The sequence below is a fragment of the Oncorhynchus keta genome, chromosome 18 (genome assembly GCF_023373465.1).
Source record: "Oncorhynchus keta strain PuntledgeMale-10-30-2019 chromosome 18, Oket_V2, whole genome shotgun sequence".
NCBI classification, from domain to species: domain Eukaryota; kingdom Metazoa; phylum Chordata; class Actinopteri; order Salmoniformes; family Salmonidae; genus Oncorhynchus; species Oncorhynchus keta.
In genome coordinates, this window is record NC_068438.1 from 16121780 (window position 1) to 16149400 (window position 27621).

At 44.0% G+C, this 27621-nt stretch overlaps 1 protein-coding gene across 2 annotated transcripts in view; it reads right to left on the reverse strand.

Moving 5' to 3' along the window:
* The window catches only part of ift80 (intraflagellar transport 80 homolog (Chlamydomonas)), a 71965-nt gene that overhangs the window by 31718 nt on the left and 12626 nt on the right, over nucleotides 1-27621 (reverse strand). For both annotated transcript variants that reach the window (XM_052467489.1, XM_052467488.1), the window contains exons 7-8: nucleotides 26851-26940; nucleotides 26563-26700 (exon numbers count right to left, since the gene is read on the reverse strand). In XM_052467489.1, the coding sequence (XP_052323449.1) occupies nucleotides 26563-26700; nucleotides 26851-26940 (228 nt within the window). The remainder of the gene's footprint in view (nucleotides 1-26562; nucleotides 26701-26850; nucleotides 26941-27621) is intronic.

Consider the following 27621-nt stretch of genomic DNA (forward strand, 5'->3'; position numbering starts at 1 on the left):
ACAGAATGCTAGTAAAACTAAATGCATGCTCTTCAACCGATTGCCGCCCGCCTGACTAGCATCACTACTCTGGACGGTTCTGACTTTGAATATGTGGACAACTACAAATACCTAGGTGTATCTGGTTAGACTGTAAACTCTCCTTCCAGAATCACATTAATCATCTCCAATCCGAAATTAAATCTAGAATCGGCTTCCTATTTCACAACAAAGCCTACTTCACTCATGCTGCCAAACATACCCTCGTAAAACTGACTATCCTACTGATCCTCGACAATGTCATTTCCAAAATAGCCTCCAACACTCTTATTCAGCAATTTGGATGTAGTCTATCACACTGCCATCCATTTTGTCACCAAAGCCCCATATACTACCCCCCACTGCGACCTGTATGCTCTCGTTAGCTGGCTCTCGCTACATATTCGTCGCCAAACCCACTGGCTCCAGGTGATCTATAAGTCTTTGCTAGGTAAAGCCCCGTCTTATCTCAGCTCACTGGTCACCATAGCATTACCCAACCGTAGCATGCGCTCCAGCAGGTATATTTCACTGGTCATCCCCAAACCCAACACCCCCTTTGGCCGCCTTTCCTTCCAGTTCTCTGCTGCCAATGACTGGAATTAATTGCAAAAATCACTGAAGCTGGAGACTTATATCTCCCTCTCTAACTTTAAGCATGAGCTGTCAGAGCAGCTTACCGATCACTGTACCTGTACACAGCCAATCTGTAAATAGCACACCCAACCACCTCATCCCCATATTATCTTCTTTCTCTTTTGCACCCCAGTATCTCAACTTGCACATCATCATCTGCACATCACTAGTGTTAACACTAAATTGTAATTATTTCGCTACTATGGCCTATTTATTGCCTTACCTCCCTAATCTTCCACATTTGCACACACTGTACATATATTTTTCTATTGTGTTATTGACTACGTTTGTTTATTCCATGTGTAACTCTGTGTTGTTGTTTTTGCCGCACTGCTTTGCTTTATCTTGGCCAGGTCGCAGTTGTAAATGAGAACTTGTTCTCAACTGGCCTACCTGGTTAAATAAAGGTGAAATATTTTTTTCAAACTCAGACGAGAGGGCTCTGAAATCGGAGTAGATAGCCGGAGCTAATTTACGAACACCCTGAATTAGCAATGTCCATTGAGAACGCACAATGACTGTACCACGTAGCTAAGCTAAGAATGACGTGAATAATCAAGACAATAAACGTTGGGTAGTTAGTTAGACAGCATATAGTTCAATAAATAAAAAAGATAATAAAGAAGGACCTGTGTAAAATAAACTAGTAGTCAGGTTGGCAGAGTTCATCATCACTGGAAGAGGTCTCCACAGAATCCCTTTCACATGACTTTCTCTCTGCCTCTCTTTGCTTTGGCACTTTATGGTCAAAGTGAGGGTATTCCGTGGTAAAAGAAAATCAGAAGCCCGGCTTGTGTGTGTGAGAAAGAGAGAGAGAGAGAGAGCGAGAGAAAAAGAAAGAAAGGAGAGAGAAAGTGTGTGTGATGCAGTGTATTCTAGAGGGAGCCAGGATTGCGTCCCCTCAGTGAAATTCAATGCTTTAATAGCACTGCATCCATAACACATCCCAACTACGTTTCCGTCTGTCAAAATAAATGACCCAATAAAGCCTCAAACTCCTGTGTACCTAGAGACCATCTCTCAGTCTCCCCTAAATGTGAAACATTAAGCCATTCTTAGAAACGGTCTATAATAACACAATAGTCTGTATATAGAAGTGAAAGCTGGAGATAAACATAGGCTGGTGAAAAGCAGGCCATCCCTCTGCATTGTAATATAGGCTTGGCTCCCAAAGACACAGAGCCTTGGCCTGGGGGTTGTATCGAGTGGCACAAGTCAGAGATTTGGCAGGAAGGGAGAGGGTAATGATATACACATGGTTTCATGCTGGAGCCTCAACACAGTAACCATAGACACATGCTGGGGCCTCCTGGGACTCATCAGCAGGACACAGCTGTGTGCCCGCCAGCAGAATTCAATTAGCACCACTCAGCTAGGGACACTACACAGCTAGGGACACTACTCAGCTAGGGGCAGCATTACCAACTATGGATTTAGCAGTAGTCAGCTACAGTGCATTCAGAAAGTATTCAGACCCCTTGACTTTTTCCAAATTTTGTTACAGTACAGCCTAATTCTAAAATTAAGCATTTTCATCAATCTACACAAAATACCCCATAATGACAAAACCAAAATCAGTTTTACATTTTTTTTGCACATTTATTAACCTCTCAGCGCATGGCCTTGTTTCCTGAATTTCCGCCTGTCTGACGTGCCCAAACTAAACTGCCTGTTACTCAGGCCCAGAGGCTAGGATATGCATATAATTGGTTTAATTGGATAGAAAACCTTCTGAAGTTTCTAAAACTTAAAACAATGTCTTTCAGTATAACCGAACTGATATGGCAGGCGAAAACCCGAGGATAATCCATCCGGAATTCTTTTTTTTTGAGCTCCCAATGACTTCCAATGCAATGCTATTGAAAGATCTAATTACCGCCTCCCAGACTGTGGTTCTTATGGCTTCCAGTAGAAGTCAGTCTTTATACAAGGTTTTAGGCTTGTTTTTTTTTAAATGAAGAAGTATTTGCAGTCTTTCCAAGGTGAGCGCCGAGGCAAAAGTAGTATTTTTGCACGGCTGAACGAGGGCGCGCTCTAAGTTCTTTTCCTTTGCTATTGAACAAAGTATTCTCCGTATGAAATATTATTGTTTATTTAGATATTTGACAACCTGAGGATTGATAAAAACATTGTTTGACTTGTTTGGATGAACTGCTGGTAACTTTTTGGAATCCTTTGTATGGATTATTGAAATAAAAAACAGAAATACCTTATTTACATAAGTCTTCAGACCCATTGCTGAGACTTGAAATTGAGCTCAGCTGCATTCTGTTTTCATTTATCATCCTTGAGATGTTTCTACAACTTGATTGGAGTTCACCTGTTGTAAATTCAATTGATTGGACATGGTTTGGAAAGGCACACACCTGTCTACTGTACCAGTCAAAAGTTTGGACACACGTACTCATACAAGGGTTTTTCTTTATTTTTACTATTTTCTACATTGTAAAATAATAGTGAAGACATCACAACTATGAAATAACACATATGGAATCATGTAGTAACCAAAAATGTATTAAACAAATCAAAATATATTTTATATTTGAGATTCTTCAATGTAGCCACCCTTTGCCTTGACAGCTTTGCACACTCTTGGCATTCTCCTCAACCAGCTTCACCTGGAATGCTTTCCCAAACAGTCTTAAAGGAGTTGCCACATATGCTGTGCACTTGGCTGCTTTTCCTTCACTCTGCAGTCCAACTCATCCCAAACCACCTCAATTGGGTTGAGGTCGGGTGATTGTTGTGGCCAGATCATCTGATGCAACACTCCATCACTCTCCTTGGTCAAATAGCCCTTACACAGCCTGGAAGTGTAATATAATATATATTTTTATTTGTTTAACACTTTTTTTGGTTACTACATGATTCCATGTGTCACTTCATAGTTTTGATGTCTTCACTATTATTCTACAATGCAGAACATAGTAAAAAGAAAAGAAAAACCCTTGAATAAGTTGGTGTCCAAGCTTACCAAATAGGGCTATCTTCTGTATACCACCCCTACCTTGTCACAACAAAACTGATTGGCTCAATTCCACATATTAACATGACCTTTTAACAAAGCACACCTGTTAATTGAAATGCATTCCAGGTGACTACCTCATGAAGCTGGTTGTGAGATTGCCAAGAGTGTGCAAAGCTGCCATCTAGGCAAAGGGTGACTACTTTGAAGAATCTCAAATATTTTGATTTGTTTAACACTTTCTTGGTTACTAAATGATTCCATATGTGATATCAGATTTTGACATTTAGAAAACCTGTTTTTGCTTTGTTATTATGGGGTAATTGTGTCAATTGAATAAGACTGTAACGTAACAAAATGTGGAAAAAGTCAAGGGGTCTGAATACTTTCCGAATGCACTGTAAGGGCAGCATTGCTGACTATACCTTTAGCAGCACTCAGCTAGGGGGAGCAGTACTGACTATACCTTTAGCAGCACTCAGCTAGGGGGATCAGTACTGACTATACCTTTAGCAGTACTGACTATACCTTTAGCAGCACTCAGCTAGGGAGAGTAGTACTGACTATACCTTTAGCAGCACTCAGCTAGGGGGAGCAGTACTGACTATACCTTTAGCAGCACTCAGTTAGGGGAGCAGTACTGACTATACCTTTAGCAGTACTGACTATACCTTTAGCAGCACTCAGCTAGGGGGAGCAGTACTGACTATACCTTTAGCAGTACTGACTATACCTTTAGCAGTACTGACTATACCTTTAGCAGCACTCAGCTAGGGGCAGCAGTACTGACTATACCTTTGGCAGTACTGACTATACCTTTAGCAGCACTCAGCTAGGGGGAGCAGTACTGACTATACCTTTAGCAGTTCTGAATATACCTTTAGCAGCACTCAGCTAGGGGCAGCAGTACTGACTATACCTTTAGCAGTTCTGAATATACCTTTAGCAGCACTCAGCTAGGGGGAGCAGTACTGACTATACCTTTAGCAGTTCTGAATATACCTTTAGCAGCACTCAGCTAGGGGGAGCAGTACTGACTATACCTTTAGCACTACTGACTATACCTTTAGCAGTTCTGAATATACCTTTAGCAGCACTCAGCTAGGGGCAGCAGTACAGACTATACCTTTAGCAGTACTGACTATACCTTTAGCAGCACTCAGCTAGGGGCAGCAGTACAGACTATACCTTTAGCAGTACTGACTATACCTTTAGCAGCACTCAGCTAGGGGCAGCAGTACTGACTATACCTTTAGCAGTACTGACTATACCTTTAGCAGTTCTGAATATACCTTTAGCAGCACTCAGCTAGGGGCAGCAGTACTGACTTACATTTAGCAGTACTGACTATACCTTTAGCAGCACTCAGTTAGGGGGAGCAGTACTGACTATACCTTTAGCAGTACTGACTTACATTTAGCAGTACTGACTATACCTTTAGCAGCACTCAGTTAGGGGGAGCAGTACTGACTATACCTTTAGCAGTTCTGACTATACCTTTAGCAGCACTCAGCTAGGGGGAGCAGTACTGACTATACCTTTAGCAGTACTGACTATACCTTTAGCAGTACTGACTATACCTTTAGCAGCACTCAGCTAGGGGCAGCAGTACTGACTATACCTTTGGCAGTACTGACTATACCTTTAGCAGCACTCAGCTAGGGGGAGCAGTACTGACTATACCTTTAGCAGTTCTGAATATACCTTTAGCAGCACTCAGCTAGGGGCAGCAGTACTGACTATACCTTTAGCAGTTCTGAATATACCTTTAGCAGCACTCAGCTAGGGAGCAGTACTGACTATACCTTTAGCAGTTCTGAATATACCTTTAGCAGCACTCAGCTAGGGGGAGCAGTACTGACTATACCTTTAGCACTACTGACTATACCTTTAGCAGTTCTGAATATACCTTTAGCAGCACTCAGCTAGGGGGAGCAGTACTGACTATACCTTTAGCAGTTCTGAATATACCTTTAGCAGCACTCAGCTAGGGGGAGCAGTACTGACTATACCTTTAGCACTACTGACTATACCTTTAGCAGTTCTGAATATACCTTTAGCAGCACTCAGCTAGGGGCAGCAGTACAGACTATACCTTTAGCAGTACTGACTATACCTTTAGCAGCACTCAGCTAGGGGCAGCAGTACAGACTATACCTTTAGCAGTACTGACTATACCTTTAGCAGCACTCAGCTAGGGGCAGCAGTACTGACTATACCTTTTGCAGTACTGACTATACCTTTAGCAGTTCTGAATATACCTTTAGCAGTTCTGAATATACCTTTAGCAGCACTCAGCTAGGGGCAGCAGTACTGACTTACATTTAGCAGTACTGACTATACCTTTAGCAGCACTCAGTTAGGGGGAGCAGTACTGACTATACCTTTAGCAGTACTGACTTACATTTAGCAGTACTGACTATACCTTTAGCAGCACTCAGTTAGGGGGAGCAGTACTGACTATACCTTTAGCAGTACTGACTATACCTTTAGCAGCACTCAGCTAGGGGGAGCAGTACTGACTATACCTTTAGCAGTACTGACTATACCTTTAGCAGTACTGACTATACCTTTAGCAGCACTCAGCTAGGGGCAGCAGTACTGACTATACCTTTGGCAGTACTGACTATACCTTTAGCAGCACTCAGCTAGGGGGAGCAGTACTGACTATACCTTTAGCAGTTCTGAATATACCTTTAGCAGCACTCAGCTAGGGGCAGCAGTACTGACTATACCTTTAGCAGTTCTGAATATACCTTTAGCAGCACTCAGCTAGGGGGAGCAGTACTGACTATACCTTTAGCAGTTCTGAATATACCTTTAGCAGCACTCAGCTAGGGGGAGCAGTACTGACTATACCTTTAGCACTACTGACTATACCTTTAGCAGTTCTGAATATACCTTTAGCAGCACTCAGCTAGGGGCAGCAGTACTGACTATACCTTTAGCAGTACTGACTATACCTTTAGCAGCACTCAGCTAGGGGGAGCAGTACTGACTATACCTTTAGCAGTTCTGAATATACCTTTAGCAGCACTCAGCTAGGGGGAGCACTACTGACTATACCTTTAGCAGTTCTGAATATACCTTTAGCAGCACTCAGCTGACAGTACCCACTATACCTTTAGCAGTACTGACTATACCTTTAGCAGCACTTAGCAGTACTGACTATACCTTTAGCAGTACTGACTATACCTTTAGCAGCACTCAGCTAGGGGCAGCAGTACAGACTATACCTTTAGCAGTACTGACTATACCTTTAGCAGCACTCAGCTAGGGGCAGCAGTACAGACTATACCTTTAGCAGTACTGACTATACCTTTAGCAGCACTCAGCTAGGGGCAGCAGTACTGACTATACCTTTAGCAGTACTGACTATACCTTTAGCAGTTCTGAATATACCTTTAGCAGTTCTGAATATACCTTTAGCAGCACTCAGCTAGGGGCAGCAGTACTGACTTACATTTAGCAGTACTGACTATACCTTTAGCAGCACTCAGTTAGGGGGAGCAGTACTGACTATACCTTTAGCAGTACTGACTTACATTTAGCAGTACTGACTATACCTTTAGCAGCACTCAGTTAGGGGGAGCAGTACTGACTATACCTTTAGCAGTACTGACTATACCTTTAGCAGCACTCAGCTAGGGGGAGCAGTACTGACTATACCTTTAGCAGTACTGACTATACCTTTAGCAGTACTGACTATACCTTTAGCAGCACTCAGCTAGGGGCAGCAGTACTGACTATACCTTTGGCAGTACTGACTATACCTTTAGCAGCACTCAGCTAGGGGGAGCAGTACTGACTATACCTTTAGCAGTTCTGAATATACCTTTAGCAGCACTCAGCTAGGGGCAGCAGTACTGACTATACCTTTAGCAGTTCTGAATATACCTTTAGCAGCACTCAGCTAGGGGAGCAGTACTGACTATACCTTTAGCAGTTCTGAATATACCTTTAGCAGCACTCAGCTAGGGGGAGCAGTACTGACTATACCTTTAGCACTACTGACTATACCTTTAGCAGTTCTGAATATACCTTTAGCAGCACTCAGCTAGGGGCAGCAGTACAGACTATACCTTTAGCAGTACTGACTATACCTTTAGCAGCACTCAGCTAGGGGGAGCAGTACTGACTATACCTTTAGCAGTTCTGAATATACCTTTAGCAGCACTCAGCTAGGGGGAGCACTACTGACTATACCTTTAGCAGTTCTGAATATACCTTTAGCAGCACTCAGCTAGGGGGAGCAGTACCCACTATACCTTTAGCAGTACTGACTATACCTTTAGCAGCACTCAGCTAGGGGCAGCAGTACTGACTATACCTTTAGCAGTACTGACTATACCTTTAGCAGCACTCAGCTAGGGGCAGCAGTACAGACTATACCTTTAGCAGTACTGACTATACCTTTAGCAGCACTCAGCTAGGGGCAGCAGTACAGACTATACCTTTAGCAGTACTGACTATACCTTTAGCAGCACTCAGCTAGGGGCAGCAGTACTGACTATACCTTTAGCAGTACTGACTATACCTTTAGCAGTTCTGAATATACCTTTAGCAGTTCTGAATATACCTTTAGCAGCACTCAGCTAGGGGCAGCAGTACTGACTTACATTTAGCAGTACTGACTATAACTTTAGCAGCACTCAGCTAAAGGCAGCACTACTGACTATGCATTTAGCAGCACTCAAATGAGAGTCTCCTGCAGCCAACAGTAACAGCAGCAGAGTGAGTTATGGCCAGTCATTGGAGAACTGGGGGTCAGAGGACAGAGGTGAGGTGATGAAACATCTCCCATAAGTGCAGAGTGTGTGCATTATGTTCGTGTGTGAAATACAGTGTGTGTGTGTAGTACTCCATCGATGAGTGTGTGAAAAGTGTGTGTGTGTGTTGGGAGACTGTTGAGAGAGAGCAAGAGAGGTTATTAATTGTCCTGAGCAGCGGCACTCGTGGCGGTTTCTAATTAGATCCTCCATCTCAGGGTAGAGATGTGAGCCAACAGGCTGGTATTACCCCCGTAACACTGAGGTGTGTGTGTGTGTGTGTGTGTGTGTGTAGAAAGCAGCTGATAGCAGCCCTCTATGGAAATCAGTCCCAAACTGACCCTGGTTTAGTACACACACACTATGTTTATATTGGGGAGCAGGGCAGGAGAGGACTTGGAGAAGCACTAACACTTTTATATTTACTGCTGTCAAAGGATAAAATGTCTGGCTCTTACTTTTTTACCTAATACTTTTCCTGCACACACGAACAGGCATCCACATTAAGAAATAGGACTGTGATGTAATTGAATAACCGTGTAACTGATGGCTGTGTATGAAGGCAATCATGAAAATAAAACAAATGTTTAAATAGGCCAATATTCATTTTAGGATTTTTTAATTTTATTAACCTTATTTTTATGTAGATAAACTTTGGTATATGATATTTATTAGGATCCCCATTAGCCACTGCAAAAGTATCAGGTACTCTTCCTGGGGTCCACATGAAACAATACAGAACATTACTGGTCAATGACACAATTACATACATGTAAAACGTCACACATAGCTTACATATCAGTACATAGTACAGTGCAAATTACAATACAAGACACATAAAATGGCTGTGTCTCTTCAGTCTCGTTTGACAGTAAGGTGTTTTTTTCCCCTTCTGGTTTTAGTGCTAGCTTGAGTTACCTGGGGTGGCAGAGAGCTCTATTTAATACTGTGTGTTTCCCAGCCTCTGTTCTGGACCTGGGAACTGTGAAGAGACCTCTGGTTGCATGTCTTGTGTTGTACCGATGAGTGTCCGAACAGTGTGGCAACTGCTTGAACAGACAGTTCGGTACATTCAACACCTTGCACAAAGACCAATAGTGATGCAGTCAACTTTGAGCCAGGAGAGACTGACATGTATGTTACGGACACTTTCCCTCTGTGTACATCGAAGTGTGATACGAGCTGCTTTGTTCTGGACCAACTGCAATTCACCTATGTCCTTCTTTGACGCACATGACTACACAGCTGGGCAGTCGTCCAGGTGCGACAAAAACAGAGCCTGTAAGACCTGTCTGGTCGACTGAGAAGTCAAGAAAGCAGAGCAACATACTGTCATGGACAGACCTCTTCCCATTTGATCAACTATTGCGTATATATGCTTTGACCATAGAACCCTAGAAAGCTTGCTATCTATGGTTACACCTAGCAGTTAAGTCTCCTCAACTTGCTCTATAGCCACATTATTCAATAATACATCTAAACAAGGTTTAGTGTTGAGCGAGTGATTTGTCCCAAAAATTATGCTTTTAGTTTTAAATATTTAGCAACAGCCTATTGTTAGTTAACCACCCTAAAGCTGACTGGAGCTCTATGTTAAGTGTCTCAGTTATTTTCTTTACTGTTGCAGCCAACGTGTATACTGTTGAGTCGTCAGTGTACAGACACACAGGCTTTATTCAAGGGCAGTGAAAGGTCATTTGTAAAAACAGAAAATAATAATGCCCCTAGCCGGTTTCCCTGCGTTACACCACGCTCAACCTGATTTGCATGAGAGAGTCTTCCAAACGTTTTTTTTCAGCAATAGGTTATGATCAATGACATCAAAAGCTACACTGAAGTCTAACAACTCCCACAATCATCAGTCATTTGTGTCAGTGCCGAGCATGTTGAGCGCCCTTCCCTATAAGGACGCTGAAAGTCTGTTGTTAATTTGTTTTCTGTAAAACAACTTTGTATTTCTTCAAGCACATTTTTATCCACAACTTTACTAAGCACTTGTAACAAGCTGATTGGTCAGCTGTTTGAGCCATTAAAAGGGTTCTCCCTCCATGTCTGAGTTCACACACGGTCTTCTAGGTTTAAATTGAAGATGTGGCAAACAGGAGTCACAATGTATTCCCCTACCAGCAATTTACTATCCATGTTAGCAGTACAATGAGGTTTATCCTTATTTATAGGTGGCAACAATTTTTCCATCTCGTCCAAACCCACTTTGTGGAACTTAAAAGTACAGTGCTTGTCTTTCATTATTTGTTATATTATGCATGAATATGAAGGCTCAGCATTTGTTGTTTGCATGCCATACCTAAGTTTGCTAATCTGGTCAACAAAAAAAGTTATTAAAGTGATTGGCAATATCAAAGGGTTTTGTTATGAACAAGCAATCTGCCACAATGAAAAATGGAGCAGAGTTTGCTTTCTTGTCTCAAATTGAATTTGAAGTACTCTAGAGCTTTTTACTATTATTCATCTTTGTTCCATAGTATAGTTTCTTATTTTTGTTTGGTTTAGTTACGTGATTTCTCAATTTACTGTATGCTTGCCAGTCTGCTGTGTTGTCAAACTTATTTGCTATTCCCTTTGCCTCATCCCTCTCAGCAATACAGTTTATCAATTCAACGTCATTAATATTTTCCGAATGCACTGTACTTTATCCAACATACAGTTCAAGTTGGAAGTTTACATACACTTAGGTTGGAGTAATTAAAACTTGTTTTTAAACCACTCCACAAATTTCTATAGTTTCGGCAAGTTGGTTAGAACATCTACTTTGTGCATGACAAGTAATTTTTACAACGATTGTTTACAGACAAATTATTTCACTTTATCACAATTCCAGTGGGTCAGAAGTTTACATACACTAAGTTGACTGTGCCTTTAAACAGCTTGGAAAATTCCAGAAAATGATGTCCTGGCGTTAGAAGCTTCTTATAGGCTAATTTACATAATTTGAGTCAATTGCAGGTGTACCTGTGGATGCATTTCAAGGCCTACCTTCAAACTCAGTGCCTCTTTGCTTGAAATCATGGGAAAATCTAAATAAATCAGCCAGGACCTCAGAATAAAAATTGCAGACCTCCACAAGTCTGGTTCATCCTTCCAAATGCCTGAAGGTACCACGTTCATCTGTACAAACAATAGTAAGCAAGTATAAACACCATGGGACCACGCAGCAGTCATGCCGCTCAGGAAGGAGACGCATTCTGTCTCATAGAGATGAACATACTTTGGTGCAAAAAGTGCAAATCAATCCCAGAACAGCAGCAAAGGACCTTGTGAAGATTCTGGGAGAAACAGGTACAAAAGTAACTATAACCGCATAACCTGAAAGGCCGCTCAGCAAGGAAGAAGCAACTGCTCCAAAACCGCCATAAAAAGGCCAGACTACAGTTTGCAACTGCACATGGGGACAAAGCTCGTACCTTTTGGAGAAATGTCCTCTGGTCTGATGAAAGAAAAATAGAACTGTTTGGCAATAATGACCATCGTTATGTTTGGAGGGAAAAGGGGTCGCTTGCAAGCTGAAGAACACCATCCCAACCGTGAAGCACGGGGGTGGCAGCATCATGTTGTGGGGGTGCTTTGCTGCAGGAGGGACTGGTGAACTTCACAAAATAGATGGCAACATGAGTAAGAAAATGATGTGGTTATATTGAAGCAACATCAAGACATCAGTTAAAGCTTGGTCGCAAATGGGTCTTCCAAATGGACAATGACCCCAAGAATTCTTCCGGTCGTATTCAACGGCTGTTGAGCGTTCTTAAATTAAGTTATTCTGCACTCTGGTTGTTTATCCAAGATGGCGTAGCAGTCGGACGTCTGTTTGTCTTGTCCCGTGTAAATAGTTGTCTTCCTCGTTTTTTTCGTATACATTTTAAATCTCACTTTCAGTCTACAAACGGAATATACTTTCCTGCAACCTTTCTCAGCCAATGTGGTACGGATCCACTATTTTTATACTTCAGCATCAGAACCCCCATCAGCAGCTAGCCAGCTAACTAGCTACTAGCTAGCAGTCAGTTAGCCACTGCTAGAGGTCTTCACCGTTAACTCGGACACCAACCAGCTTCAGCTCGGTCAATACCTGCCAGTCTGCACAGCACGATATCAACCTAGAGCATACCGGACTGCTTTTTCTCTACCTCATCACCAGACTCCTGCCGCAGGCCCTGGACCATTACACTGGATCATTGCAGCTAGCTGCAATCGAGTGGCTACTGCTGGCTAAAGCCTCTGTTCCGAAGCAAGCACCAATTAGCCTTGAGCTAGCCTCAAGCTAGGCCCATCTCCCGGCGAGCCGAAGAAGTCTACCAGCTAATTTTGTGCTACAATACCTCTCCTGCCAATTGGCCTGGACCCACTGCCGACATGGAGCCCCGCCAATCCATCAGAAATCGATCGCCCAGAAATCTGCTCCTTTAACTCTCTGTTCCAAACGCACTAGACAACCAGTTCTTATAGCCTTTAGCCGTACCCTTATCCTACTCCTCCTTTGTTTCTCTGGTGATGTAGCGGTTAACCCAGGCCCTGCAGTCCCCAGCACCACACCTATTCCCCAGGAGCTCTCATTTGTTGACTTCTGTACAACATTTTCCGACAAGATAGAACTGCCAAAGGGGGCAGAGTTGCATTCTGCTACAGAGATTGCCTGCAGAGTTCTGTCATACAATCCAGATCTGTGTCCAAACAATTTGAGCTTCTACTTTAAAAAAAAAAAAATTATCCACCTTTCCAGAAACAAGTCTCTCACTGTTGCCGCTTGTTAGACCCCCCTCAGCCCCCAGCTGCCCCCCATCTATCTTCAGAATTCGTACTGTTAGGTGACCTAAACTGGGATATGCCTAACACCCCGGCCGTCCTACAATCTAAGATAGATGCCCCCAATCTCACACAAATTATCAAGGAACCTACCAGGTACAACCCTAAATCCGTAACATTGGGCACCCTCTTAGATATCATCCCAACTTGCCAACTAAACCAACTAAATACACCTCTGCTGTCTTCAACCAGGATCTCAGAGATCAGCCTCATTGCCTGCGTCCGTAATGAGTCTGCGGTCAAACGACCAATCCTCATCACTGTCAAACGCTCCCTAAAACACTTCAGCCTTTCTAATCAACCTGGCCTTGGTATCCTGGAAGGATATTGACCTCATCTCGTCAGTAGAGGATCTTTACAAGTGCTTTCCTCACCATGTTAAATAAGCATGCCCCATTCAAAATTTTTACAACTACGAACAGATAGCCAGCCATTGGTTCACCCCAGACTTAACTGCCCTTAACCAGCAAAAAAACATCCCGTGGCGTTCTGCATTAGCATCAAATAGCCCCCGCGACATACAACTTTTCAGGGAAGTCAGGAACCAATATACACAGTCAGTTAGGGAAGCTAACTCTTTCAAACAGAAATGTGCATCCTGCAAGACTAATTAAAAAAATGGACACTAAGGGGACACTGGAAAGTCCATGGAGATAAAGAGCACCCAAGCCCCCCCCACCCCCCGCTTCTTCTTCACCCAAATCCAGACAGCTGATGTTCTGAGAGAGATGCAAACTCTGGATCCCTAGTAATCTGCTGGGCTAGACAATCTGGACCCTCTCTTTCCAAAATGATCCACCGAAACTGATGCAACCCCTATTACTAGCCTGTTCAACCTCTATCATATCGTCTGAGATCCCCAAAGATTGGATAGCTGCCACGGTCATCCCCCTCTTCTAAAAGGGGGAGACACTCAAGACCCAGACTGTTATAGACATATATCCATCCTGCCCTGCCTTTCTAAAATCTTTGAAAGCCAAGTTAACAAACAGATCACTGACCATTTTGAATCCCACCGTACCTTCTCAACTATGCAATCTGGTTTCCGAGCTGGTCCTGGGTGCACCTCAGCCACGCTCAAGTTCCTAAACGATATCATAACCACCATTGATAAATGACAGTACTATGCAGCAGTCTTCTTCGACCTGGCCAAGGCTTTCGACTCTGTCAATCGCCGTATTCTTATCGGCAGACTCAATAGTCTTGGTTTCTCAAATGACTGCCTCGCCTGGTTCACCAAATACTTCCCAGATAAGAGTTCAGTGTGGCAAATCGGTGGGCCTGTTGTCCGGACCTCTGGCAGTCTCTATGGGGGTACCAGAGGGCTCAATTCTCGGGCCGACTCTTTTCTCTGAATATATCAATGATGTCGCTCTTACTGCTGGTGATTCTCTGATCCACCTCTACACAGACGACACTATTCTATATACATCTGGCCCTTCTTTGGACACTGTTAACAAACCTCCAAACGAGCTTCAATGCCATACAACACTCCTTCCATGGCCTCCAACTACTTTTAAATGCTAGTAAAACTAAATGCATGCTCTTCAACCGATTGCCGCCCGCCTGACTAGCATCACTACTCTGGACGGCTATGACTTTGAATATGTGGACAACTACAAATCTGTTTTTTTGTCTGGTTAGACTTTAAACGCTCCTTCCAGAATCACATTAAGCATCTCCAATCCAAAATTAAATCTAGAATCGGCTTCCTATTTCGCAACAAAGCCTCACTCACTCATGCTGCCAAACATACCCTCGTAAAACTGACTATCCTATCGATCCTCGACTTCGGCAATGTCATTTCCAAAATAGCCTCCAACACTCTACTCAGCAAATTGGATGTAGTCTATCACACTGCCATCTGTTTTGTCACCAAAGCCCCATATACTACCCTCCACTGCGACCTGTATGCTCTCATTAGCTGGCTCTCGCTACATATTCGTCGCCAAACCCACTGGCTCCAGGTCATCTAAGTCTTTGCTAGGTAAAGCCCCGTCTTATCTCAGCTCACTGGTCACCATAGTATTACCCAACCGTAGCATGAGCTCCAGCAGGTATATTTCACTGGTCATCCCCAAAGCCAACACCCTCTTTGGCCGCCTTTCCTTCCAGTTCTCTGCTGCCAATGACTGGAATGAATTGCAAAAATCACTGAAGCTGGGGACTTAAATCTCCCTCTCTAACTTTAAGCATGAGCTGTCAGAGCAGCTTACCGATCACTGTACACATCCAGTCTGTAAATAGCACACCCATATTGTTATTATTGTTATTTATCTTTCTGCTCTTTTGCACCCCAGTATCTCTACTTGCACATCATCATCTGCACATCTATCACTAGTGTTTATACTAAATTGTAATTATTTTACTTCTATTACCTATTTATTGCCTTACCTCCCTAATCTTCCACATTTGCACACACTGTACATAGATTTTTCTATTGTGTTATTGACTACGTTTGTTTATTCCATGTGTAACTCTGTGGTGTTGTTTTTGTCGCACTGCTTTGCTTTATCTTGGCCAGGTCGCAGTTGTAAATGAGAACTTGTTCTCAACTGGCCTACCATGTTAAATAAAAAGGTGAAATATTTATATTAATATAAATAATATATATAAGAATGACGTGAATAATCAAGACAATAAACGTCAGGTAGTTAGTTAGATAGCATATAGTTAATACACTGGCAAGTTCAATGTATTAGTAGCTAACATACCGGTACACATGCTGCTGTAATGATATGCCATGTGGTTCGTAAGGACAGCGTAGCTAACAAATTGTCAGCCAACATAACGTGTAACGTAACTTTATTACATTGCTCAACATTTTCTTAACATTTGTCATAATTAGTTAAAGCAATGAATTTGTATCCGATTCCCACGTTTTCTTCAAATTTGAAAATGTTGTAAAGCAACGCTCATATTCGGAAGAATTGTATTAAGGCCCTAAAAGCAAGGAAATAGTGTCCACTGCTTGTATACTTCGTATCTTGGCAGATGTAGTTCGACATCCGGGAACTTTTGGCATACTAACTATATCCATGGGCTCCTGAGTGACGCAGCGGTCTAAGGCACTGCATCTCAGTGCTGGAGGCGTCACCACAGACTCTGGTTCGATCCCGGGCTGTATCACAACCGGCCGTGATTGGGAGTACCATAGGGCAGTGCACAATTGGCTCATCGTCTTCCAGGTTAGGGTTTGGCCAGGGTAGGCCATCATTGTAAAATAAGAATTTGTTCTTAACTGACTTGACTAGTTAAATAAATACACAAACAAATATCCATACTATAACCAATAAGCATACTACATACTCAATGTGAGTCACAAATAGCATGGTTAGTACGAGTACTCCAACAACTTCTGTCTCGTTAATGTTGACAGGGCGAGCGTGACTGGGCACGCATAGAACTACCTTGGCGTCTTCTCGCAAATGTCAAATGTAGGAAAGTGCCCAGCTGGGCTTCTAAATATTTTTTTCCTTCACCTCACGCAGTAATTCAAGGAAGTCCTTTAATTTTTTAAACATCCATTCAAATGATAATAAATAGCTCCTCACAGTATTTGAAAAATCTTTCCAACACTATCCACCTCAATAATTATTGTCGCTGATAAATATACTGTGTATGTTGCGTGTATTTTTTAAATATTTAAATATTTGTCAATTTCATCTTCATACTACAGCATAACTGTCCCCTTCATTCTTCCATTTACAATGAATTATGTTCGGCCTACTTTCGATAAGCCTAATACGTTTTAAAGGAAAGGAGAAATATTTGTTTGTCTGACATACGCTGGTGTCTTTGATTGACGGGTGCTTAAACTGGGGTGTGCATTCGATGATGCTCTCTATGCCTATAGCCTAAGTCCATTCATAAACGTCCTAAAGTAGCCTGTCTGGACTCAATCTCTTTAATAAGATTCAAACACTTCTGTCATGATCTCATCTTGTAAAAGGCCTATTTTCAGTAGCTTAACCTACATTTTTAATCTCATTACGACTTTGTTACTTGCTACTGCCATCGAATGACTGCAGCATCAGGGTTTGTGACATTATGCGAACATTTTGGGAAATGTGAGAAAACAATTTAGACTTTGTTTGAATGGTTTTGTGCATCAAAATAGCTTCTGTATTAAAAACAATATGCAGAAAAGCCAATATACAAGGTAGGCATATCTTTATTTGGACTCCGTTAATGTTGTGTCAATACGAAAATGTGACAGATCCTCTACAACCTGGCATTTCTTAATTTGTGTATTAATAAGTAATAACCTGAATAATAATATGAAATGCCATGATAATAACGAAGTGTAATGGCTGGTTTATAATAGGTTTTATTAAAGAAACATATCCATGTAAACAAGTGTACAAACAGAATTGTTATGTCGGTAACCGTGTACATTGGCCTGGCAAATATACTATAACCTCACATTTCCAAACCCGTCACAGCCCTACTAATAAACACACAAGCAAGTACAGGAGAGAAACATTGGGGAGGAGCCAAAATATTGACCCCCACTCCTACCCATTTCCTTACCTCACTCCTCCATCCCCCCCTGGCCTCTCCCCCTGGTCCCCAGTAATAGCTTGTTACGTCACTGAGCCTGGGCCATGTAAATAAGCGGGTGAAAATTAAGTGATACACCAATAAACAGTCGCCTTCAGCACACACACGGAAGCATGCACACCAACGCAAGAGCAATAACACCAAATAACTACAACACATCTCTCACACCCGTACACACCAAACCTTGGGAGAAATGTGGGGGCTGCTTTATGTGCTTTCAGGGTCAAGTTAATAATTCATCTGAATGTAGGTCCTTTTATTGACATTGATATTAATAACACTTCTTAAATGTTTTAATCTTCCACTCTAACACACACACACACACACACACACACACACATATATATATATATATATATACACACACACACCTCACTCACTTTCTCTTTGCATCTCCCAACTTTTTATACGTAATTTCTCTTTTAAAACATCTCACTCCTTCGAGTTACCCTCATCTTGCCTCCCAGTACATCCCCTTTACCTCTCTACCCGCTCTCTCTGTGTATGACATGTTTGTCTTGTGTGTGTAGGTAGTAATTTAGTGGCGTGGGGAGTGATGACTATCAGAGGGCCTGGCATGGCACTGTCTCAGTATGTCATACATCTCACCCTACACCAGAGAGGGGGAGGGGTGGGAGAAAGGGGAGGAGATGGGTGAAAAGGGGGGCAACCACCATCGTTTATGGAGACCAATTCTCCCAGGCCCACTCTCCAGCCAACTTCACAGGATATATTGGACAGTTCCACACTACATTTGTCAAACCATCAGCTGCTCCCCCTCTTATTTTTACTCTTTTTCAAGCTCTCTCTGTTCACTTTTCAACATGGCAAGCTTGACGCCAATCTCAAGAGATTAATACCATGTCAACAAGTGCCTCTCACTCTGACCGATCACACACACACACACACACACACACACACACACACACACACACACACACACACACACACACACACACACACACACACACACACACACACACACACACACACACACACACACACACACACACACACACACACACACACACACACACACACACACACCGGAAGTGCAGTCAATCATCTGAAAAAAGATCCTGAAACACATACACTTTTCCATCAGCCGTGCCAACAAAAATCCAAGCACAGCAAACCAACACCTGGTAATGCCAGTCCCTCCACATCCTTACCTGAAGACACACGTGACCGAAGAGAGCTGTTATAAAAGAGAAAATAGGAGGCTGCTTTTTCATGGATGCGGGTTGATGTAGCATTCCACTGTCCTGCACTGCTCATTTAAGACCAGGACTTGAACCTGCCTGCAGTGCCAGCCTGTGTTATTACCACGCAAACTGAAGAGATACATTTGATGGCTGTTTTAACTGGCTGAGAAGTAGAGGCTGTTAAAACCAGAATGTGTCCACTTGTTCAAAAACATTTCATAGGCAACCTCACCCAGACGTGTTAAAAGGAGAAGTAAAAATTATTTAAAAGAAAACAGAGAAAATGTGTGAAGGAAGAGAGTCTTGACTTTGTGGTAAAGATAGACCCAAAGTGCCCATTTCACTGCTTAAACTCTCCCTCTCTAAACTGCAGCTGGTTGGAGAGAGAGAGAGAGAGAGAGAGAGAGAGAGAGAGAGAGAGAGAGAGAGAGAGAGAGAGAGAGAGAGAGAGAGAGAGAGAGAGAGAGAGAGAGAGAGAGAGAGAGAGAGAGAGAGAGAACGAGAGAGAGAACGAGAGAGAGAGAGAACGAGAGAGAACGAGAGAACGAGAGAGAACGAGAGAACGAGAGAGAACGAGAGAACGAGAGAGAACGAGAACGAGAGAGAACGAGAGAACGAGAGAGAGAGAGAGAACGAGAGAGAGAGAGAGAAAACGAGAGAACGAGAGAGAAAACGAGAGAACGAGAGAACGAGAGAAAGAGAGAGAGAGAGAGAGAGAGAGAGAGAGAGAGAGAAAGAAAGAAAGAAAGAAAGAAAGAAAGAAAAAGAAAGAAAGAAAGAAAGAAAGAAAGAAAGAAAGAGAGAAAGAGAGAAAGAGAAGAGAGAAAGAGAGGAGAGAAAGAGAGAGAACATGTAAAGTAGTTTTGCTCATAAGGCATAAGGGGAAGAGAAAGGTGGAGAAAGTGTGTAGTGAGGGTAAGTTCACCTATTTTTCTGTTTCTCATTTAGTTCATTTGATAGTGATCTTAATACTTTATCTAATTAACTGTCTTTAACAAGATTGTTGTACCTGTAAACGCCATGGCAATAAAGCATATGACTTTTTGAAAGAGAGAGCAAGAGAAGAAGGAGATCGAGGAGACAAAGTAGGAGCATGTGGAGTGTGTCAGGCAGAAAGAGAGAGAGAGAGAGGAGGAGCCCAGCCCAGTTGCCTGGGGAGAAAACTGCTCTGCCGTTGCTGACTCAGGACTCTCTTTGTTTCACTGCGCTCTCTCTCTCCCTCTCTAGTGTGTAACCCCCTCCACATCTGCTGTTTTTCCACGGAGCTCTCCTCTCCCTTTCTTTCCCCCTGTCCAACTCGTGCAGCCTGCCCTCTCACTTTTACAGTGACATGTTCGCCATCTGCATTGCGCTAACCATCGTAGCTAATGTGATGAAAACAGATAAAGCAGAAAAGACTAATAAATCTACAATCGTTTTCTCTGCCCTTTTCATGCTCCACTAAGAGCGCTTCAGGACTCAAACCAGCGTTTAGTTCAGAGGCCTTTTATATCGCTCCAGCGGCAGGGAGCGTTTCCAGGCCAGCCGTTGGCCAGAGGCTGGCAGCCAAGCAGGGCACACTGGAGTGGTACAGCCTGGAGAATAGAAACTGATACTTTATAGAAAGGAAGGGAGACACACTGATCCCAGCCTTACAAAGTCTAAGTGAAGGGACCTCACAGGGAACCTAAAGTCACATACAGATACGTTCCCTAGAGAGAAAGAAGGACAAGATAGATAAAACAGGAAATATGAGTGGTGGGATAAGAAGTCAGTTAGGAGAAAGACAGAGGCCATGGCAAATAGACAAGAGAAAAGAGAGCGACCCAGGGGTGGGAATGAGGAATCAAAAAACGTGGACTGATAGCAGCCTTATATCAAAACTGGAAAAGAGAGATGCTGCTTATAAACAGGGCAAGGTGACTGGGGGAAAAATATGGTTAAACAGTACAAATACGACCTAAACATGTAAAGTGACAAAGTGGAGGAGCAATTCAGCGGGTTGGACACAAGGCGAATGTGGCAGAGGCTCCTAACTATCACGGATTACGAGAAGAAAAGCCAGCCACATCACCAACGCCAACCTACCGGTGGAGTTAAACACCTTTTAGTCACGAATCGAGCACAATGACACTGAGCTGCCGAAGAGAGCCCCAAATGACAACGTGGGCTACACATGTAAGTCATTCAAACGTGTTAACCCTCAAGGCCGCCGGCCCAGACAGCATCCCTAGCCGTGCCCTCAGAGCATGTGCAGACCAGTTGGCTGTTATGTTCTCTGACATTTTCAACCTCTCCCTAGCTCCGGTTGCTATGCCCACCTGGGGAAAGAAACTGAACGACTACCAACCAGTAGCACTCACTTCCGTCAACATGAAGTGCTTTGAGAGGCTAGTCAAACCTACCGCCCTGACAGATCCACGGATGACGCAATTGCACTGCACACTGCCCTTACCCACCTGGACAAAAGGAATGCATATGTGAGGATGCTGTTCATCGACTTCAGCTCGGCCTACAATAACATAGTGCCCTGTAAACTCAATACAAAGCTCATGGCCCTGGGTCTGAATGTCTCCTTATGTAACTCGGTCCTGGACTTCATGATGGGCCGCCCCCAGGTTGTGACGGTACGTAACATTACCTCCTTGACACTGATTCTCAACAAGGGGGCCCCACAAGGGTGCATCCTTAGTCCCCTCCTGTATTCCCTGTATACCCACGATTGTGTGGCCTCACACAGTTCCAACTCCTTCATCAAGTTCGCTGACGACAATAATAGGTCTGATTACCAACAGCAACAACAAGGCACTCCGATACCGTAGTGCCAGGTAAACAACCTCCCCCTTAATGATAGCAAAACGAATATTGTTATTGTGGACATCAGGAGGAACCAGGCTGGACACCCCCATCCTCATCAACAGGGCCGCTGTGGAGTCAATAACATCAAATTCCTCGACGTACACATATCAGAGAAGATGAAATGGTCTAACCACACGGACAACGTGGTGAAGGCACGACAGCGACTCTTCACCCTCAGGATGCTGAAGAAATTTGGCCTGTCCCGAGGGCCCTCACAGTGTTCTACGGGAGCACCATCGAGAGCATACTGTCAGGCTGCATCACAGCCTGGTACGGAAACTTCACCACCACAGACGGCAAGGCTGTTCAGAGGGTGATACATGCAGCCAAACGCACCATTGGGTGCACACTGCCTGCCTTCACCTACAACACCAGGTATCTCAGGAAGGCAAAGAAGATCATCAGGGACTCCCAGCCACCCAAGCCCTGCCCTGTTCTCCCCGTTTCAATTACTCAGTTGTGGGCAGTACATGAGCATCATGGCAAAAACAGCAAGACTTTCTACCCTCAGACCATCAAGCTGCTTCACTCCCCGCACCCCTTCAATGGTCATGCTGCTCCCTCTATGGACACTCCCCCACCCCCCAACAGTCTTTACTCTGCCTCCACCCCAAAGATATGTCTTTATTCATCACTGCTACAGTTATGATGTATGTAGTATTATTTATACTTCTATACATTGTTTTATTACCATTTAAATCATTGTATTTCACTTAGTACTGCATGTTGGAGCCTAAGATTTTCACGGTACCCAGTAATCACACCTGCAACCCTGTACATGTGACTATTAAACACACACACACACACACACACACACACACACACACACACACAGAGAGAGACAGAATGGGACACAGGTCAGACCAGACTGACCTCATAGGATTCTCCACATCATACCATGTTACACTAAAAAACGCTCCTACAGTGTTTCCAAACGCTATCAGAACCCATTGTACGGCGTATTTTCTGTGTAGCTATGTGAGCCAACAGACTGACATTGTATCAGGCAGAAAAATCACACCTGGAGACGATAAATCATTAAATCATCAATTGCATTGATTCGGGACATTTTACGTGTCGCGCAAAATAATATCTGCATTACATCAGATACCAGTGGTTTTATACTCCAAATCATGACCCCCCCTCCTCTTCAGAACAACGCTGCAACTGTCAGCTATACATTTGACAATTTATGACGACTTATCTCCTATGGCTGTGTGAGTGGGGCAGGCAGATGTTATGGGAGTGGAGAGGGAGCCTCAGACTTTCCACTTCCAATGTGTGTGTGTGTGTGTGTGTGTGTCGGGTGGTAGGAAACCCAGCACAGATTTAGAACACATTTCTGACTTCATGTCATAGCGCTGTTTCAGATGAGGTCAAATAGATGGGCAAATAGCAGCTTTAAGAAGCCATCAGCCGCTCCTGATTGAGTATAGGCTTTCTGAAGCAGGACAGCCATTGCACATTGGTTTTGGCTAATTAGTGGAGTGAAGGGTTCCTGGTTCTCGGTTCCTGGACTGGGCCAGAGCTGGGCCACGTCTTCAGTCCCAACCACATCCTGGGAACAGCAGGTATTAATAGCCCACTGATTGTTCTGAACATTTCAATTAAGGCCTGAAACAAGACCCAACATGGGATAGAACACGGCGTCTGGCGTGCGTTAGGTTATCAGTGAGCTGAAGTGGGGGTTTCTGTCTGGAAGAGTCAGCAGAGGTCTTCATGGTAGAGAGGAAAGTTGAAGACAGAAAAACAATCAACCATCTTAGCGTGATGTCATAGCATCCACAGGAGCGTCATCATCAGACTGTATTTGTTATTCTGACAAATGAGTCTAACACACACACACTAACAGGGTCTATGATAGTGTCTGTGTAACGATCTGCAGACGAGAGAGAAAGGGGGAGAGAGAGAGAAAGGGGAAGAGAGAGAGAGAGAAATTTGAACATCTTGGCCATGTTCTGTTATAATCTCCACCTGGCACAGCCAGAAGAGGACTGGCCACCCCTCATAGCCTGGTTCCTCTCTAGGTTTCTTCCTAGGTTTTGCCTTTCTAGGGAGTTTTTTCTAGCCACCGTGCTTCTACACCTGCATTGCTTGCTGTTTGGGGTTTTAGGCTGGGTTTCTGTACAGCACTTTGAGATATCAGCTGATGTACGAAGGGCTATATAAATACATTTGATTTGATTTGAGAAAGGGGGGGTGGGAAAGGAAGGCAAGAGAAAGGCAGAGAGGGAAGGAGAGAGGGCACAATGAGTCACACTTGTTAGTGAGTGTCACAGTGTCAGGGATCGTGACAGAGTCCAGACGCTAGACACCAGCTGCAGTGCCTCGTAAATAGACTGTTGTCTCGCAGGCCCATTGGAGTGCATGCACGGATGCACGCACGCACGCAGGCACACACACACACGCAGGCACACATGCAGGCACACACACACACACACACGCAGGCACACACACACGCAGGCACACACACACGCAGGCACACACACACACACGCAGGCACACACACACGCAGGCACACACACACGCAGGCACACACACACGCAGGCACACACACACACTCACTTCTTGTGCTCAAATCCAGTAAAGAAAAGTGACAGTGTACTGCTTTGTGCTTAATAGAGAATCTAAGATCTGCCATGCCTAAAGAGGAGAGGGGCTGGGGACAAGACCCTAACAGTTGCTCCCTTATTCAAGTCAATAGAGAGACATATATCAAGATAATCAACTATCCATTAAAAAAACATGAGAAGAATTGATCAAGTTCAGTCCTGGGCTGACGTTGAGACGAGCCCCAACGTGTGTGTCTGTATCTGTGCATCTTTGTTAATGTGTGCCTCAGTATCTGTGTGTGTGCGTGTAATGGGGTATCCCCCCTCCTCCCAGCCCTGTGGTAATGAGGGTAATGCACTTCATCTGTCCCATGGAGGGATAGAGAGAGTGAAAGAGAGCGAGATAAAGAGAAAGAAAAAATAAAAGGTGACAGAGAGTTAGATAGAGAGGAGGAGAGAAGTCCTGCTGGAGGTTAGGGGTTAAACGTGCTTGGCCGTTCCTGCTGAGGCAGCGCTCTGTAAAGTGCAAGGTTTCATTGTACCAGATACAGAATGAAACTCCTGCCCATTAGTCACGGTAGTAACAGCAAAGATTCCTCACTGTGCTTAACTCCTTCTGCACCGCAGCCCAACTACAGCCCAGATACAGGCAGGGATGCAACAGTTACCCTGTACGTACTGGAACACAGCCTACACACCAAATGTGCAGGAGACTGAAAGCAAGGGCCGCTGGGCCGACAGAACACGGGATCAGATTCATCAACTTATCAAGGAGCAGTTATGAAGTGACTTTTGAGTGGCCTTCTCTCTCTCTTTGTTTCTCTTCTTCCTCTGTCTTCTTCTCCCTGGTGTTGTGCAACCCTCCCACGGCGGGCCAGGGCCGGGCTACAGTATACACCACACTCTCCCTCTGTGGCCTGGGAGGAGGTGAAGGCAAACAGACCCTTACTCCAGTTAAGAGTTACTGTACGCGTCATCAGAAAGAGAGAGAGCGCCACAGTCAACCCCACCACAAGACAGAGTGGCGCAATGACAAACAATGGAACAGACCCACAACGTAAACAAACTCACAACACAGAGACATGATTATCATTGTGAAGAAAGGTGATTTAGGTTCATTATTCGACACAATTACACCCGCTCAGAGAGTTTGTGGTCTCACTAGTCCAAATAATCTTATTGGATTTGTGTACTCAATAAAAAAATAAAGCAATATTTACAGTGTGAAAAGAAGATAGCAGCAAGAGTACAGTAATAAGCACTAACTTTTTTCTGACTCGTAATCCCTAAAAGCTAGTAACAGGCTTGAATGGAATAGCGTCCTACTGAGGGTTCAACTCAGAAGAACAAGATGGCTTCCTTCCTCTCCACATGTACTTTCCTTCATCCACACTGATCTGTAAAAACTAGACAAGTGAAAGCTAATCCCTTGAATACACACATGCATGCACAAACTAAAATACACAGTGTTTACAAGCGCACACACACACACACACAACCTCTTTCATAACCTCGGTGTTGTGTAGACATCTGCGTTGGCTCAGAGTCTCTCTCCAGACCATTTGTTTTGGTGCAAAAAATATGCCATTTGATTCTAATTAGATCAAAATGTAGCATGAAATGAGTGGTGATCAGTGCAGAGGACCAGAGCCCTGTGCTGTTTGTTTTCATTAGGCCATTCTAACTAAACAAGGAATCCAGCTAAGATATATTGTTTCTGGCCATGCGTTGAAGAATAATAAAACAACATTTTTTACCTTTATTTAACTAGGCAAGTCAGTTAAGAACAAATTCTTATTTTCAATAACGGCCTAGGAACAGTTGGTTAGTTGCCTTGTTCAGATTTTTAACTTGTCAGCTCGGGGATTCGATCTTGCAACCTTCTGGTTACTAGTCCAACGCTCTAACCACTAGGCTACCTGGGCTACCTGCCATCCATCACTCGCTCATTACAAGTCCACTTACCATCAACAGCACTATCAGCCCCAGATATTAATACTGACATGTGACAGAGACTAATGAGCTAAATGTACAGAGAGAGACACCATGCATTCACCATCTACTTCCACACACTAGGGAAGAGATGGAGGACCTCTTACAGAACCAGGTTTGTCACACTGAAACACACACAGTGACAGTACACAGAGGTGTGTGAGGGGTTGGCAGTGGATGTGTGGTGGGGTGAGGGGAGCCCTTACCCCGGTCTTGTCACAGAGTCGCAGGGTGTTGAAGGAGCCCACGGCGAACACCTCCCCATCCGGAGACCAGGACACCGAGGTCACAGGGTAGTCATGTGACGAGGACGTGTATAGCAGACGACCATAGCTGTCCCACACCTGAGAGGGGGAAGGAGGGAGATGACGGGAAGGAGGGGGAGAGAAGGAGAGAGAGGTGGGAGAAGGAACAGGGTCAATTAGACAGTATTGCGACTGCATGATACACACGTTATAACACAGTTCATTTTTGGATCACGGGATACACTTGACCTTGTATTTACAGTCCTCTCCACTTGACAGTATCAGGTCATTCACAGAGTTCCAGTCCACCTTCAGAATGATCCCATCATGGGCCTTCCACTGGGGAGAGGAAGGGAGCGGGGTACAAGGAAGAGATGAGGGAGCAGAGAAAGAGCAGATGTTTATTGCGAGAGCAGTGATATTCTCCATACCCAACCAATACATTCAGGATCACACCTCGGTTAACCAGTCCCAGGGAAGGAAAGAGAGGAAAGGAAAGAGAGGGGGGGCGCAGGTCCATATCGATATACTACACGCTGGGCTGAAGGCTAATATGACTCAGAGGTTCTTTTGTCAAGGACAAGCGGGAGAAGTCTGCAGGGAGACAAGACAAAGCAGATACAGGGAGGAGAGCATTCTTATCAGAAGGAGCCTAGTAGACAAGAAGAGAGAGAGAGAGAGCTATAGGTCGAGCGAGGTGCTCTCTCTGACAGCCTCCCAGTCTGCTCTGTGTTAATGTAATAGCTTGGATTTGGCTCTAATTGGAAACAGGGCAGAGCCTTCACAGGTCGCCACGGGTGCGAGATCACACACACGACCCCGTCAGAGACCCCATTACATCTCTGTAATACACACACACACACACCCTAGCGTTCGCCAAGTGACTTACTGACACATCCTGATGTGCTGCTTATTGTTCAGCATACTGAATGGGACTGGGAAAAATCGTCAGAATAGTTTCCCCTTCAAAAAAGTAAGGAAAGGTTGGACAGTCACACAGTGCATTCAGAAAGTATTCAG